The sequence below is a fragment of the Cavia porcellus genome, unplaced genomic scaffold (genome assembly GCF_034190915.1).
Source record: "Cavia porcellus strain 051 isolate PalLab524CR breed Dunkin Hartley unplaced genomic scaffold, mCavPor4.1 scaffold_24, whole genome shotgun sequence".
Lineage (NCBI taxonomy): Eukaryota > Metazoa > Chordata > Mammalia > Rodentia > Caviidae > Cavia > Cavia porcellus.
The window spans coordinates 45,942,195-45,956,642 of record NW_026947507.1 but is presented as its reverse complement, the minus strand read 5'-3'; the positions used below and the strand labels follow the sequence as shown (position 1 = coordinate 45,956,642).

Here is a 14,448-nt window from a genome sequence, read left to right as displayed (position 1 = left end):
AACAAAGAAGCCCAGGCCCTGCATGAAGCCCCTCCTGGCCCTGTAGTTAATTACGTAGCGAAACCCAAAATAAAACGGATCTGTGGAGGCCTGAGTCACTTTTCTCTGGTGAAGGTTTCAGACCATATGAAAATATAGCTCATTTTGTCCTGAAAAATAAATACAAGGTATAAAAATAAGGTGGTATTAATTAACTCATTCACAGGTTGCAAGATTTTCATTTATCAGCTTGTATTACAAGGAATTATTTTTAAGAGAGTATCTGTCTGTCCACACAATGGGGAATAAAATGTTTGGCTTTAAATCACTTCACTGTATTTAAAGGAAGGTCTGTTTGAAATTGTGCCTTAACCAGAAAGGAAGTCAAATTCACAAATGTCAATTTTAACACCGAGGAGTTTTTGAGCCACTTGCCAAAATTAGTTTAGGGTTGGTATGGATTTTTAACATTCTTCTTTTTGATTGAACATAATAACTTTACAGATTATAGAAATCAGGTGAAGATTCAAAAAAAATGCATGTAAAAGCTTTACACAGGGATACCTACCATCTGTCCATCCATCATTCCATCCATCCACCGGTCCATCCTTCCATCCATCTACCTGTCAGTCTCTTTCTTTCTTTCTTTCTTTCTTTCTTTCTTTCTTTCTTTCTTTCTTTCTTTCTTTCTTTCCTTCTCTTTTCTTTCTATCCATTCACCTGCCATTCTATGTATCCATCCGTCATCTATCCATGTATCTGTCCCATCAACAGCCCACTCTATCCATCTTATCATCTTTCTAGCTAAAACCTTCTCCTTCGACTCACTCACCTGCCCATCAGTCAGTTTACTTCTGCACCCACACACAGAGTGGCATGAAAATTAGTAAAGCACACTGCCCCAGTTAATGGAGTGAATGAAACCTAAAATAAAATGGAAATGTTTTAAGACAGTAAACACATGAAAGGAGAATTCTTACACTTTGAGTCTTTTAGGTAAATGTTTTAAGACAAAAACATGAAAGAAGAATTCTTACAATTTAGGGGAGTTTCATAGGTTAATTATATTAGCAATTACTTTTCTCATTTTAATAAACAAGCTGTTTCACCTGTGTGTGTGTGTGTGTGTGTGTGTGTGTGTGTGTGTGTGCGTGTGTGTGTGTATTAAACAATTTTCTGGTATGCTCCTGAATTTAATTTGTTCTATGATGTTGGACAAGGTGTCCACATTTGTGTTTGTGGGGGAAATACGGCCATGGTGTGTCCGCAAACAAAAACAAAATTTAGCCAAATGCTTCTGTTTGTGAACCAAATTGTTGCTGTGCATGTGTAATTTTGCCTTTACTAATGTTGGATTCTACCTTACTATGTCTTGAGCATTTATTCAAGTCACTTGTGACAGTCACAGTTTCTTAAAGATTTCATGTATAAAATATACACCTAATATATTTAAAGCCACTTTGGGAAGCCGAAGTAAGTGTTGAATATGTATAATTAGTAAATTATTATCAACATATTGCATAAAAGTATTTTGTCTAAAACATTTCCTTTTTTCAACTACAAGGTAAATAATCATATTTAAGGTATTCTCAATGAAAATAGATTTTTACATCATATTAGCTTTGCTTTACCCAAGAATCTTCTTGGAACCACTGGCTTTGTATTTAATTGTATTTTCTTCTTTCAAAATGCAGGCTTGCACTTATGAATATCAGACTACATTATAATACCATTGTTGAAAATACATATTATTTAAAAACTTTACATATAGTGCATTTTAAACTACATTTAGCTTGATTTATACCCCTATTTAGATGTCTAGCCATGTTTCTGATTGGTCTTTCTGAATACCAATCTTTTCTATATAATACCATCAGTCAGCTGGTAAAATCAACAATATCCAAGGAAGGTTTGATAGAATTATTCACTTGGTAATTACTCAGAACCAACAGCATCTAGAAGAACAATCACAGGAAATCCAGAACAATATGGCTTTGAGGCATCAAATATGTGAGGAAGGGGAGGAATTGGCAGGGTTTCTAGAAAACCTAAGAACAAGCTGCCTTCTCAGCAACTCCCACATGTGTGGGTTGGACACAGCCGCCCCCCTCACACCCCAAGATCCGGAATGAATGGCGTGTCAGCCGAGCTGACCAAGTTAAGGAAGAAAGAAGTCTTGCGATCTGTGGTCTGTGTGAAGCAGCTGTAGGGACAACCCGATTCCAGAGTTAAGAGCATCCATGAGTCTCAAATTATGGAATTGTCCTTCCATGGAAATCGGCTCAAAGGTCAGCGACCCTGTCCAGCTACTGACGCTGGGTTGTATTTAAATGTCACAGCCTGAGAGCCATGAGGCATACTCCACAGTGTCCCATCCTCAGCCGTGGTCCCCACAAACTTTACAGGAAAGGAGAAGTGAGACTGTATACAAAAAGAACATGATTTGTATATTTTCTGAAAATTGCACGACAACTGAGTTCAGTGAAAGCACGTGTAGAATTTTAAATTTCCGTAAAGAATGCTTTGCCCAAGTGCACTGAAGCCCTCACAGATGTGACTTAGAAAAAAAAAAACGATAAGCAAGACAAACTCCACATGCTTCATCCAGATTGGTCCAGGCTTCAGCCACAGGTTTTAAATTCACAACCACTAAAATCTTGTTAAATATTATGGCTCTTTCATCCCATGTGAAAGAAAATTTAAAATCTCTATGTAAAACAAGACTGAAGAAGACATGCTTCAGTTTTTCACTTAATATCATGGGTTCAATTTTTTTAATTGGATTGAATCACTATTTTTGTAAATTTTTACCCAACCAGTTTAAATCACAACAACAGGCCTGGGGATTTAGCTCAGTGGCATAAGCGCCTGTCTGACCAGTGCAAGGTCATGAGTTTGATTCCCGGTACCAAACAAAACAAAGCAAAATAAATAAACAACAACAAAAAAAACAGTGATATAAAACACAACAGCATAATGCAAAGATATCTAATCTTAGCCGAAGAAAAAAATAACCAAGAAAATAGAAAAACTTTTTGTCATTTCAAGAATCAAACAACGGTAAAACCAAATTACCTTTCTCAACTAAAAACTTCACCTTTGACAAGAAAACTTCTTTCATAAAGCTGCCTTCCTCAATCCTGATTAGAAGTCACACTGTCCAGAGTTTAGAAAACTCTTCTACAGTGAAAATGAACTCTGTGTCACCTCGAGGCACAACAAAAATGCTTTTCAACCAGTGGCTACTAAGTGTTAAGAGAATTCCTACCCACAAGGGAAAAACCCTTTACGGCTGTACTAGAGAAATGGCAATCAGGGCAAGACAGGGTTATCCCGCTGCCAGCCTCTGCCTAGAGTCCCACAGTCTGCAGCAGGCTGTGGCCTGACAGAGTGCATTATTTTGCACAGTGTCCATCACTGCTGTGTCTGGTGCCTCAGGTCCCAGGGGCCTGGGGTCGCCCAGTGCACTTTCTCTCCTACCTTCGTACAGTGCCTTGAAGCCCTGGGCGCTCACCGCGAAGTCGGTGGTGAACCAGAGGGTGAGGATGGATCCCGTGCTCACTATAGAGGAGGGGAGCTGAAATCCCGACAACCTGAAAAGAACAAAGACAAGGGAATCGCTGAAAAGATTTCAGTTACACTTAAAAGCACGGATGCTAAGACCACAAAGCTGTGCGGGAAGCTTACTTGTTGAAGTGGCTCAATGCCCCTTAACCACAGCTTTTTGTTCTAATGTGGCCATGAAACCATCAGAGGGGCCATACCTGGAACTTTGCTAACGGTGGAAATGAACAGAACCAAACACGCTCATATGTTTGTTTGAGCAAATCCTCCCGTGAAGGAGACACAGCAGAGCAGAATCACCCCATACACCACACAGGGGCCCATGTGGTTTTTCACATGGTTTGAACTCACTATTTTCTGTTGGGGATTTCGCTTAGCAGCACAGCACCTGACTGGCAAGCACAAGGCCCCAAGTTTGACACCCAGTACCAAATTAATTAATTAATTCAGTATTTCCTAAATTACTAAATAATGGTTATCACATCTCATATTTAAGCTGTGTATTCTTATATTTTCCCACAACAAACTAATTTTTCTGAGCAGATATCTACTTATCACTGCATAAAATAAAAAATCATTTACCCTCAAGGGGAAGTCACAGGGATAGAAATATGTCTGTTTATCCAGAAAATTGTTTGGTATTCTTAGAAATACATTTCACAGACTACTATGTGTGGACACATCTCAAGGTTCTGATCACATACTGAAGACAGACTCCTGAGCGCATGCAGTAGCACACCGAGGTGCACAATGCTTTGAAACTTAATGGTTTTTCCAAAGAGATTGCATGCGTTTTGGGGGAGGGTACTGGGAATTAAACTCAGGGCTTCACATTTGCCAAGCAGGTGCTGTGCCACTGAGCTAAATCCCTGGCCCTGGGTGTATCTTTTATCCCACAACTTCTAATTAAATATGTTGCTGTGTAGACACATGCTTTAGGGTCACACATAGCCTGACAACAGCGACAAAGCTATGTGGCGGCACGGATCAGCAGAATGTCTGCTCCTACAGGAGGAAATGTGACTGCCAGACACTCTGCAGTCATAAATAGCTCTCAACACCTGCCGTAGGCTCTGGTCTCAAAGCCCTGGACTGCATCAACATGATTTACAATGCACAAACACCAAAAAGTACTGGTGGAACAAACAGCAGGACTGCCAGGCTTGGCATGAAAATGAGACTGTGTTTAATTAGTAAAATACTTGTTACACTATTACTCACACTTAGCCCGTGCTGGTTTGTTCTTCAGTGCATGCATTTATACCTCAATGTTTTGTTTTGCTTCAGGGTTATTGTCTTTAATTCATTAATTCCTTGTATGAAGATGGCCATAACGTACAGACTTAATTTGCTAGAAACAAATTTTGAAGCCATTGTCTTAAAACATAAGAGCAGAGCAGGTTATATATACTGTGTGTTAGTGTTCATAAGAAATCAGTATGAAACCATCCAGTTGGCAAACTGTGTTCACCCATGAGAGGCAGTGCTTCAGGAGGGGACTGGACTAGACTCCAGGAGTGCCTTACAACTGAGGTCCTGAGACCTCAGGTGGTCTCTCAAAGCTGGATCCTGATGGGATCCACCTTCTCCTGCCCACTTCCCTGTCTATCTCTGCAAGCTCCCAAGTGTGATGTGACTGCCACGCCCCCTCTGCTCTTCCTTCTTCTCTCTTGCCTTTCCCGTCATCCCATCTTCCAGTGGGTGAGATTCAGAGCCCTGTGAGCGTTCTCACCTACCCCCCAGCTGCCCCAACCTTCGTGAACTACAGCAGCCACCCTGAACTCTGGTTTCCACCTGAGCTACAGAACTTCACTGACAGGGATGGAGAGGAAACCAACAGCTGTCTTCCATGGGCCCTGCAGAAGCTTTGTCCTGTGGCTTACATGTCACCTCATGCAATGCAGACTGCAGCCAGCTGGCACAGACATTGTCCCCTCAAGAAAAAGTGAGTGACACAGCCTTTGGGCTCTCCTGTGGCTGAAAAGAAATGGATACAGGGCAAAAATAACAAGCTAAAGGATTTAATCTCTAAGTGGAGCACTCTACTCAACACGAGCAGAACGCACACTTCCGCCCAGTACCCCAGATCACACACCAAGGTGCACTGTCTTCTAAGCCACAGAGCAAATCTCCAGAGATTGCACAGAAGGCATTTGCACCAAGTGTGCAGATTGCAAGGCATCAGGTTAGAGATGTGTAACAGAAGAGCTTGACAGGAAGATCCCTAATCGCTGGCTAACTGCACAGAACACCTCTGAAGAGTGCATGGGTCAGGGAGGAAGTTCCAAGGGAAATAAAGATGTCCTTGGACTAAACAGAAATGCAAGTGTAGCACATTATGGTCTGTAACAGTTAAGAAGTGCCTGGAGGGTAATTAATAACACTAAAAATTATATTAGACAATAGGAAAGCACTCACACGGGGTGACATGGGGCTAAGACCCCATTTCAAAAGCCTAGAAAAGGAAGAGCAAAGTGAACAAACACACAGAAGCAAAAAATAAGGAAAGACAAGGGCAGAAGTCCTAAGTTTGAAATTTTAAACAACAAAGACAAACAATGAATCAAAGAGTTCACTCTTTGAAAATGTTCATGATACTGACAAATAACAAGCACAACCGACAGAGAATCAGCTGAGACTGGAGGTGGTGGCAGGAAGAACAGGACTACAGACACAACAGTCCTCCCAGGTGGAGAGAGGGGCCATGGGGACCGACCTCCAAACCTCCTACAGCCCACGATGCAACCCCTGCCTTCAAAACATAGCGCACCCCACCGGAAGTGGATGGTGTAGACCATTCTGTACTGTGTCCAGCACAACTCTCTCCAAATAAATTTCCACACTAACTGTTCTTATCTGGGAATTCTACCGGCCTTTTAGAGATCCACAGCAATTCCATACAACAGATGGATGGGACCCTTTTAGGTTTATTTTACACTATTAGTAAACATCTGTGCTTTAGAACCCATCATGTGCCCTCCTTCAAAGGCTTGACTGCTATAGGGCTGTGTAGCAGAGACAGAAGCTGCAGTCCATGCCCCAGGAAGGGGCTCTCTCAGGCCCAGCCAGAACCCCAGCAGCCATCCTCAGGCCCCGCCTCTGCGTGGTGCAGTGGACCTGGGGCCTGCTCCAACTTGCATAGTCTGTGATAGCGTAGACTGGTGGCCTGCAGAATGTAAAGAATTCTGACACCAAAAGTCAGTAACCACAAAACAAATGGACAAAGAAATGTCCGGTATGGCCATAGATGCAAATGTCATTTTAAAAAACAAACAAACAAAAAATAGAATTATTAATATATAAGAAGAACTGGACACCATGGGCAAATATTAAGACAACTGAGTGTTTCAAAACTCAAGCAGTGTAACCTGCCATACTAAGAGCCTAAAACTAAAAATCACATAGCAATGTGTGCAGAAAAAAATATTTCGCACAGTTGAACAATTAACAGTGAGAAATATTTTTAGTAAAACATGAATTGAGGTGAATTTCTTCTACTTGACTAACTACATGTATCAATTATGTACAGCTAATACCACATTCAGTGGTAGAAGGCTAAATTCTGCCCCTCAAGACTGGGCAAAATGGAAGGTTATCTGCCCTTACCACACTTATTCAATATAAGATAAAAGATACTGCCACAGTAAGACAATCAAAGGAAACACACACATATAGGTCACAAAAGGAGAAATCAGGTTTTTAGTATTTGCAGGTAACATGATTTTCCACATAGAAAATCCTACAGCATGCTAGTTCATAGCTGTAATTCTAGCAATGGGGACACAGAGGCGGGAAGGTCTCTGTGAGTTCAACGCCAGCCTGAACTACACAGAGAGCTCCTCTCAAAATCAGCTGCTAAGGAATCTACCAGAAACCCACAGAGCCAGTACAGCACTTAAGATCAAAAGGACACACAATAGTACATAAAATCAATTTTATTTCAACATAATAGCAATGTACAGACAGACACCAAAATTAAAAATAAACACCATTTATAACATGAAAAATATAAAATGCTTAGGTGCAAAACTAAGAAAACACATGCAACCATTTACACTGAAAACTATGCAATGCAGAAGAAAAAGGGAAACCTAACCTGATAAATGTATACCACGGTGTAATGCTGTACCAGGAAATGAATGGAGACTCAGCATGTAAAGATTACCATTCTCCCCAGGCTGATACACGGATTTACACAATTTCTATCAAAATTCAAACAGTTCCTAACTGAATGCCAAAATTATAATTATATAGAAGGGGAAATATTAATGTGCTGTATGTCATAGAAATCATGAGGTTTCTTCACAAAAGACTTGGCTAAGAGAATGGAAGGATTCACAATAGACTGGGAGAAAAATCCTTCCACGCCACATACATGCAAAAGGTCAGGATCTGGCATGTGCAGTAATTATAGTAAACTCTGAAGACTCAACAAGAAAAGCACAAATAGAACACAACTAGAAAACAGGCCAAAGAGGTAAAGAAGCATAGCGCCGGAAAGACTCATGGACTGCAGATGGTCAACACCACCAGCCACTATAGAGAAATGCAACTTAAAAATACACAGAGATATCATTATGAACTAGCTCAGTGCAGGAGTGGGACATCCTACGTTAGTGGGGACAGAGGTGAAACCGGAAGCTCCTATGAAGCTAGCGGGGCTATAGGACACAATGGCCACACTGAAAAGCGCTTTGGTTTTCTCAGAAACTGAACGTACCACGTTCCACTTGCCGCAACTCACCCGGCAAGTGCTGTCCACCCCAGGAATGCTCCCGGGCTGGAAGGCACTCTATACCTTCACTGGTCACAGCTATAGTCTTGCAACATTATGTCACTGTACAGTTTTATAAGACGCTGCCATTGGAGATCCTGGGAATGATTATACAGATTCTCCCTACAAAATGCATTAATACTACTTGTGAACACGTAGTCACCTCAAATTAAATAACTTAATTAAAAATATATGGAAAAATTTGAGACCAAGAGACTTTCACTATTAATAATTAAAATAGTTATTAGAAAACCAAAAATTAGTATTTAATTAAGAATTTATATTATTCATTTCCAAAAATAAATTACACATAGATGATGGAGGATTATTTGATTAAATTTTGAAGTTTTAAATAGTCATTCATGCCAGATAGGTATAAAGGAATGGGACAGCACTGCAAGTCAAATACAAGTTCAATTTTCTGTAATTGGTGAGTCTAAAAAACTGGTATTTAGGAGGAAATATACTAATCATTTCCTCAGGAAATAGCACCGGACACTGCGAGTACTTAAGAGAGGTGCTAGTATGGAGCCTGGGAGGCAGGCATGAACACATACGTACACATGCACACATGGGATCTGTCTCCGGAGGGGTGGAAGGAAGCCGTGCACCCTGAGGGTAAGGAATGGGCTCTACCTGGGGCTGAGGGCAGAGAGGGCTGGATTCACGTATGATGGGGAAGCTCAGTGGCAGGCTGGGCTTGTGGCTGGCATGCAGGTGCGGGGGGCCAGTCTGCTGCTGTGAATTCAGGCTCCTGAAGGACCAGGACAAGGAGGAGGAAAAAAAGGAGGAGGGAAGGGCAGAGGGGGACCAGCTCTGCGGCTGTGCTTTTGGGTCCCTTGAGATGCTCCCCACATGTGCCCCCTTCTCTCTCAGCACAGAGCATCAAACTACCTGTGCTGGGTCGCCCTGCCCCCCATCTCTCTGTGCCCCTGCTGACCTCACTGCCACCGCAAACCCCCGTTTGTCAACTCCCCAGTTTCTCCTCTTAACTAAGCTGGATGTTAATGAAGAGTGAGTCAGTGAAAAGAAGACATGCAAAACAGGAAGTCAGTCCTTCTGCTCTTCAGTTTTCTCTATGAAAGTTGAAATGCTCAGCAGGCGTGGGCATTTGACCCACCTCTTCTTATGCTGCGGAAAATCAGCGAACAAATCAGAGAACAAAGGAGACAGCAGGTAACAATCACTCTGACATGACCGGAATATGAATCCAATCATAGATACATGTCCCTCTCTGTCCTGCCATAATGCCGCCTGATGGATCAGGCAGCCGAGACCTCACCTTCTGGTTGAGTGAGCCACAGGGGACTGGAGAAAGGGGCCCAGTGGTGTTCACCCACAGGCCAAGTCCACCCCATGGCCACCCCTGCAGAAATCTGCTGTCTGTGCCTCTACTGAAAGCTCCAGCTTTTTTCCCATTGCTTAGTGAAATTGTTTGCAGAAAGTGGAAGAGAGTGGTGAAGAAAAGGATTTGTTCAGGCCAGTGATGAAAAATCAATTTCACTTCTTTAAAGCATAATTTGTTTCAGTCCAGACCTCCTGCTCTGCTCTCCTCCCCCTCCTCTCTCTCTCTCTCTCTCTCTCTCTCTCTCTCTCTCTCTCTACGTGTCTCTCCTCTTTTTCTCCTTGTACTCTCCTGTCTGTAGAATTGTATTTACTGTATTTTCTATTATGGAGACAGCCAATTCCTCTCTCCCATCCAGCAGTCCGGGGAAATGACAGAGCCTGCCTGACAAGCTTGATTGATTTCTGGTAATGTGGGAACTATTCGTGGCAGAGCTTCCGTATCCTAGGTACATATTTGCTTGGCAGAAACAGGAGTTTCAGGATTGAACACGTTTATTCTTCTTCCATTTCTAAAGAAATTACTGGGATGAATTGCACCTAGAAATAGATCCAAATATTTTGCACTGCACTGTTATTCAAGATATTTAAACCACAATCGCTGATACCAGTGTAATAATCTCGGATGTTAGCCATAGAAATGCTGGAGATAAGGTAAATTCAGTGAAAATCTCACAGGAAGGACAAGTGGGACAAATGTTCATTTCATGTAAATTAAGAAGGGATTTTAATTCCATTAAACAAAGGGGCACTCCTAAATTACATATTGTATGTATTGCATAATCTATAAAGTGTAATTGTAAAATGTCAAATATGTTTAAAGCCACAGTTTAGCTAAAATGTCAAGGGCATATTTTGAATAAGTTAGGAAATATCACTAAGTTATATCTTTTTCCAGAGATCGTGATTTCTCTAAAAATCCCTGCAAGACCAAAAGTTGCCAAACTGACATTAATATTGAAAATCTGATAGCATCACATTTCAAGCCATATGCCAATGTAAATACCCTCATAACATAGCTTAAAGGAAGATGTGGCCTAACAAATTAATTTCCTTAAAAATAGTTTTTCAGGGAAACACTACCTAAGGCTTCTATGAGTGCTTCTATGACTGAGAAATAAAAATCCCACAAGGCAAACAGACCCAAAAATTCATGAATAACTCAGATATTTAGGAATCTCCTAACCCAAGTTATAGTCATATATCAGTGCAATTAGGTCACTTGGGAATGCTTCCATGACATAGGTTAAAATATAAAGCTTAATTTTTAAAAATATTCATTTTATAGCTAATACTTTTTTAGATTTACTATCTCCAGCATGCTTTATTTTTGCTTGACCCTTGCCAATGTTAGGCCTAAGGTATAATACTGATAACTGGTCAATTTTTGCCTCATTCAGCATATTTACTAGACACCGGTTAGATGATATACTCATGGGTAACATGTCTTCCGCAGTCAGGTCTCTGGAGGGATGAAGGACACAAGGAGACACAGGGGCTCACAAGGCCATGACGGGGCTCTTCCGCAGAGAGGGCTACAGTGTCCAGTGCACCTGCCATCAGCCGGGCTGGTTGGGACAGGAAGGGGATGCTGTGGGATCCACAGGGACACTGGTGGCCTTCACATGTGCACCACACATTCCCGCCAGTGCTGGTAGCAGTACCTCTTCTATTCCATGCTTCTAGAATGAATCCAGAGGCAATGGCTGGGTGTGACATGTCTATTGACATTGTCCCATAATGAACAATGTGCCCATTGAACTTTTAAAGAATAAATTTGTCAAAAAAATATATTTTTAAAAATCATCAAAAATGATGTAGTTACATTTTTCAAAAAGAGCATCTCTTGCAGATAAAAGAAGCTATTTTGTAAAAGCTACAACAATTGCAATCAGCTATCCCGGTGGCAGGAGTACTGAGATCAAATTCTGGATAAGACATTCATGGGCACCAAAATCAGAAAACAGAATATATTACATGACTTCAGAAGCTTATTTTCATCATTATTACATTAGTATTATCTCTATAAAATACATACTTATTTCCTGAAAACTACCTAATATTGCACATTGGAATTCTTCCGAGATAGCTGTGTGCATGGCAAGTTGCTCTTAATTACAGTAGGATTTTTAGTAGGAGGGTTTTAGATACTATTAGACATCAAATATTCTGCTTTTATATTTGGTGGCGAAAAGATATCATGGTTAGAGATACTGAATGATTTCTCAGAGGGCACAGAGCATCTGGGTCACATTGAAAACTCAGCTCCCCACTTCATCATTCAGAAGTAGCTTGTCCAGAGGCAGGAAAATTCAGATTGACTTGCGTACCTTTCTGTATCTCCATCTCTTCTCCTAAATGCTGCAGATCTGTCTCTATTCAAAGCAGAATTCTCATTCAATATAATGGACAAAGAATCTGGTTCACAGCTTTTGCATTTAAAAGAGACTTGAAATTTAGAGCATCAATAGCTGCCTTTACTGAAGGTTCATGTCAGGAACAGCAAATCTGAGAGGAAGCCAGGTGCTGTGTCCTACCTGCATTCTGTTGATCTGCAGGGGGCTGATTTGCACAGCATGAAGGAAGAGAACTAAAACACCAGGTGGGCACAAGGAGCTCCAGAGCCAGATTCTGCCCTGACCAGTTTGGAAACTTAGTTAAGTCACTTCCCTCATCAAGATTTCTCCTTTTCCACTGGAAAAAGGGGATGGAGAAGGCTCTGGGATCTAGAGAACATGAGAAAAACAAACTTTGTTTTCTCTTCATACAAATTAGGGAAAAGTGACATTTTGCCAGGGAATAATTTTATATTATTTGTTATGGGAAGCATAATAAGCTGGCTATTCATTTTTAGCACATTTGCAAAGGTAATGATTTTCCTAAGAACTGGCTTCAAAAGCAAAATTTGTAGTTAAACTTTGGCCATTTATAATTTTAAAAAGTCTCAGGCTAGGAGTGTAGCTTAGCAGTAGACTAATTGCCTAGCACATATAAGGCCCTGGGCTCAATACCCAGCAAGAAAAATAAATCTCCATTACATATTCCAAAATAGCAATAATAGTTGTTTTTGTTTGCCTGGTTGTATGTTAAGTTATTTAATTCATATATTTTGCTTTTCTAAGTATTTTTATTTTGGTGATCATATAAAAATGAAAGAACATTCTATACATAAAAAATTGGCCCGTGTAGAAGAACACACACATTTTAAACACAGTTGAATAAACATTTGGTTCTACCACAAATGAGAAAGCTATGGATTCTATGGCTTTGTCTCCAGCCACTCCCTGATATGGATAGTGAGAAAGGAGGGTGCCTGACCTCAAGCACCCCCAAGAGATGGGCTAGGAAGCCCAGTCCTGGAGCACAGGAGAAGGGTTTGCTCCAGGCCAGACTGGGCAACATGGGGCAAATGAAGCAGATCGCACATGCAGTCTGTGGGAGCTCCCTGAACACAGAGATCAGAGGTTGGAAAGTGAGGGGGTTATGGTTTCTCTTGCAGGAAAAGTCCTCGCACGCCGGATCTTCATGGATTTTCCCTCTCATCAGTGTCTACTATAACAGTAGAACCCACATATCAGTGTGAAGGGCCCCCCGAGGACTCCTGAGCCCAAGACAGGACATGGCCTGGCCTGGCTCTGCTCCTGGAAGCAGACATGACCTGTGTGAGCAGGTGTGCATGCCTCTGCTAGAAGGATGAATGCAATGAGCTCTGTGCCCAGAGAAGAGCCCAGAGATCGGCAGCAGAGCCTCCCTGCACTGGGTCACATCACATTGCCGGACCCAGGAGACACCTCCTGAGAAGACAGCGGCCACAAGAAGCCTTACAGTGGACGCTTGGACTTTACCAGAGGGAAATCACCACCGCCATTTGGAAAGATGCAAGATGAAAGCACTGGTTTTGTTGCCTAGAGTAAAGGGTTTTGCACATCTTTTAAAGTTGTGGCTATGGTATATTTTTTTCTGTTCTGCTCAACAGAGCACTTTTAACAATTAATATAAGATAGATAAATCTCACAGTATGAATTTCAGTTATAGATTTGCATCAGAATCTAAAAGCCGTATATGTTATGTTGCTATATATTTCTGTGTGTAAAAAGCCACTCTACATTTTAATCTGGCATAAATCACTTGATATATGCTCTCTCGGACATTGACTGTGTTAAACATTTTTCACTTTCTTTACACTTGAGTTCTTAAGATGTTTCAAATTCTGGGATATCAAGTCTCACTGGGCCAGAGGTGAATACATCTCTGATGACCACTGATGAAAAGACTTTCCTCGTCCTGTCTGTAAGCAGTTAAGGTCCCCAGACTTGTTTACACATTAGGCAATTTCACGTGGGACAGCAGTCAGTCTGCACTGCCTGCCTGCTTTTCTCACTTCTCAAACCCCCGCTGCATCTACTCCAGTGTGGCTTCACTTAACACCCAAAGTGCTCCTGGCAGTGGACTCCTTTGCAAGCCCTGTATCAGAGCCCAGCATGCTTTGTAAGAAGCACATTTATAGAAGCCTAAGGAAAGGCTCCAGGCTCGCTCATGCTCTGCTCACTAAGCCACGAAACTAAACACAATGCAATGAGGAGGCACCACCTGCACACAAGGAAAATCAAGGCATCTTGTAGAGAGCCGGCTACTTCAGTCTGCAAATTAAAGACGTCTCTCTTGATTGTCTGGTTCTTACTAGGAACTAAAAGTAACTCTAGAAGCTCATTATCTGCCTTGTGAACAGCAACACAATAGAAAGTGCTAACTGACATGCTGGTGCATTTCGACATGGTTTTCCATAC

The 14,448-nt window shown here is 41.5% G+C and overlaps 1 protein-coding gene across 2 annotated transcripts in view; it reads right to left on the bottom strand.

Moving 5' to 3' along the window:
• Csmd1 (CUB and Sushi multiple domains 1) overlaps window positions 1-14,448 on the bottom strand; it is a 1,477,900-nt gene that overhangs the window by 1,001,144 nt on the left and 462,308 nt on the right. For both annotated transcript variants that reach the window (XM_063234987.1, XM_063234988.1), the window contains exon 3: window positions 3,460-3,572. In XM_063234987.1, the coding sequence (XP_063091057.1) occupies window positions 3,460-3,572 (113 nt within the window). The remainder of the gene's footprint in view (window positions 1-3,459; window positions 3,573-14,448) is intronic.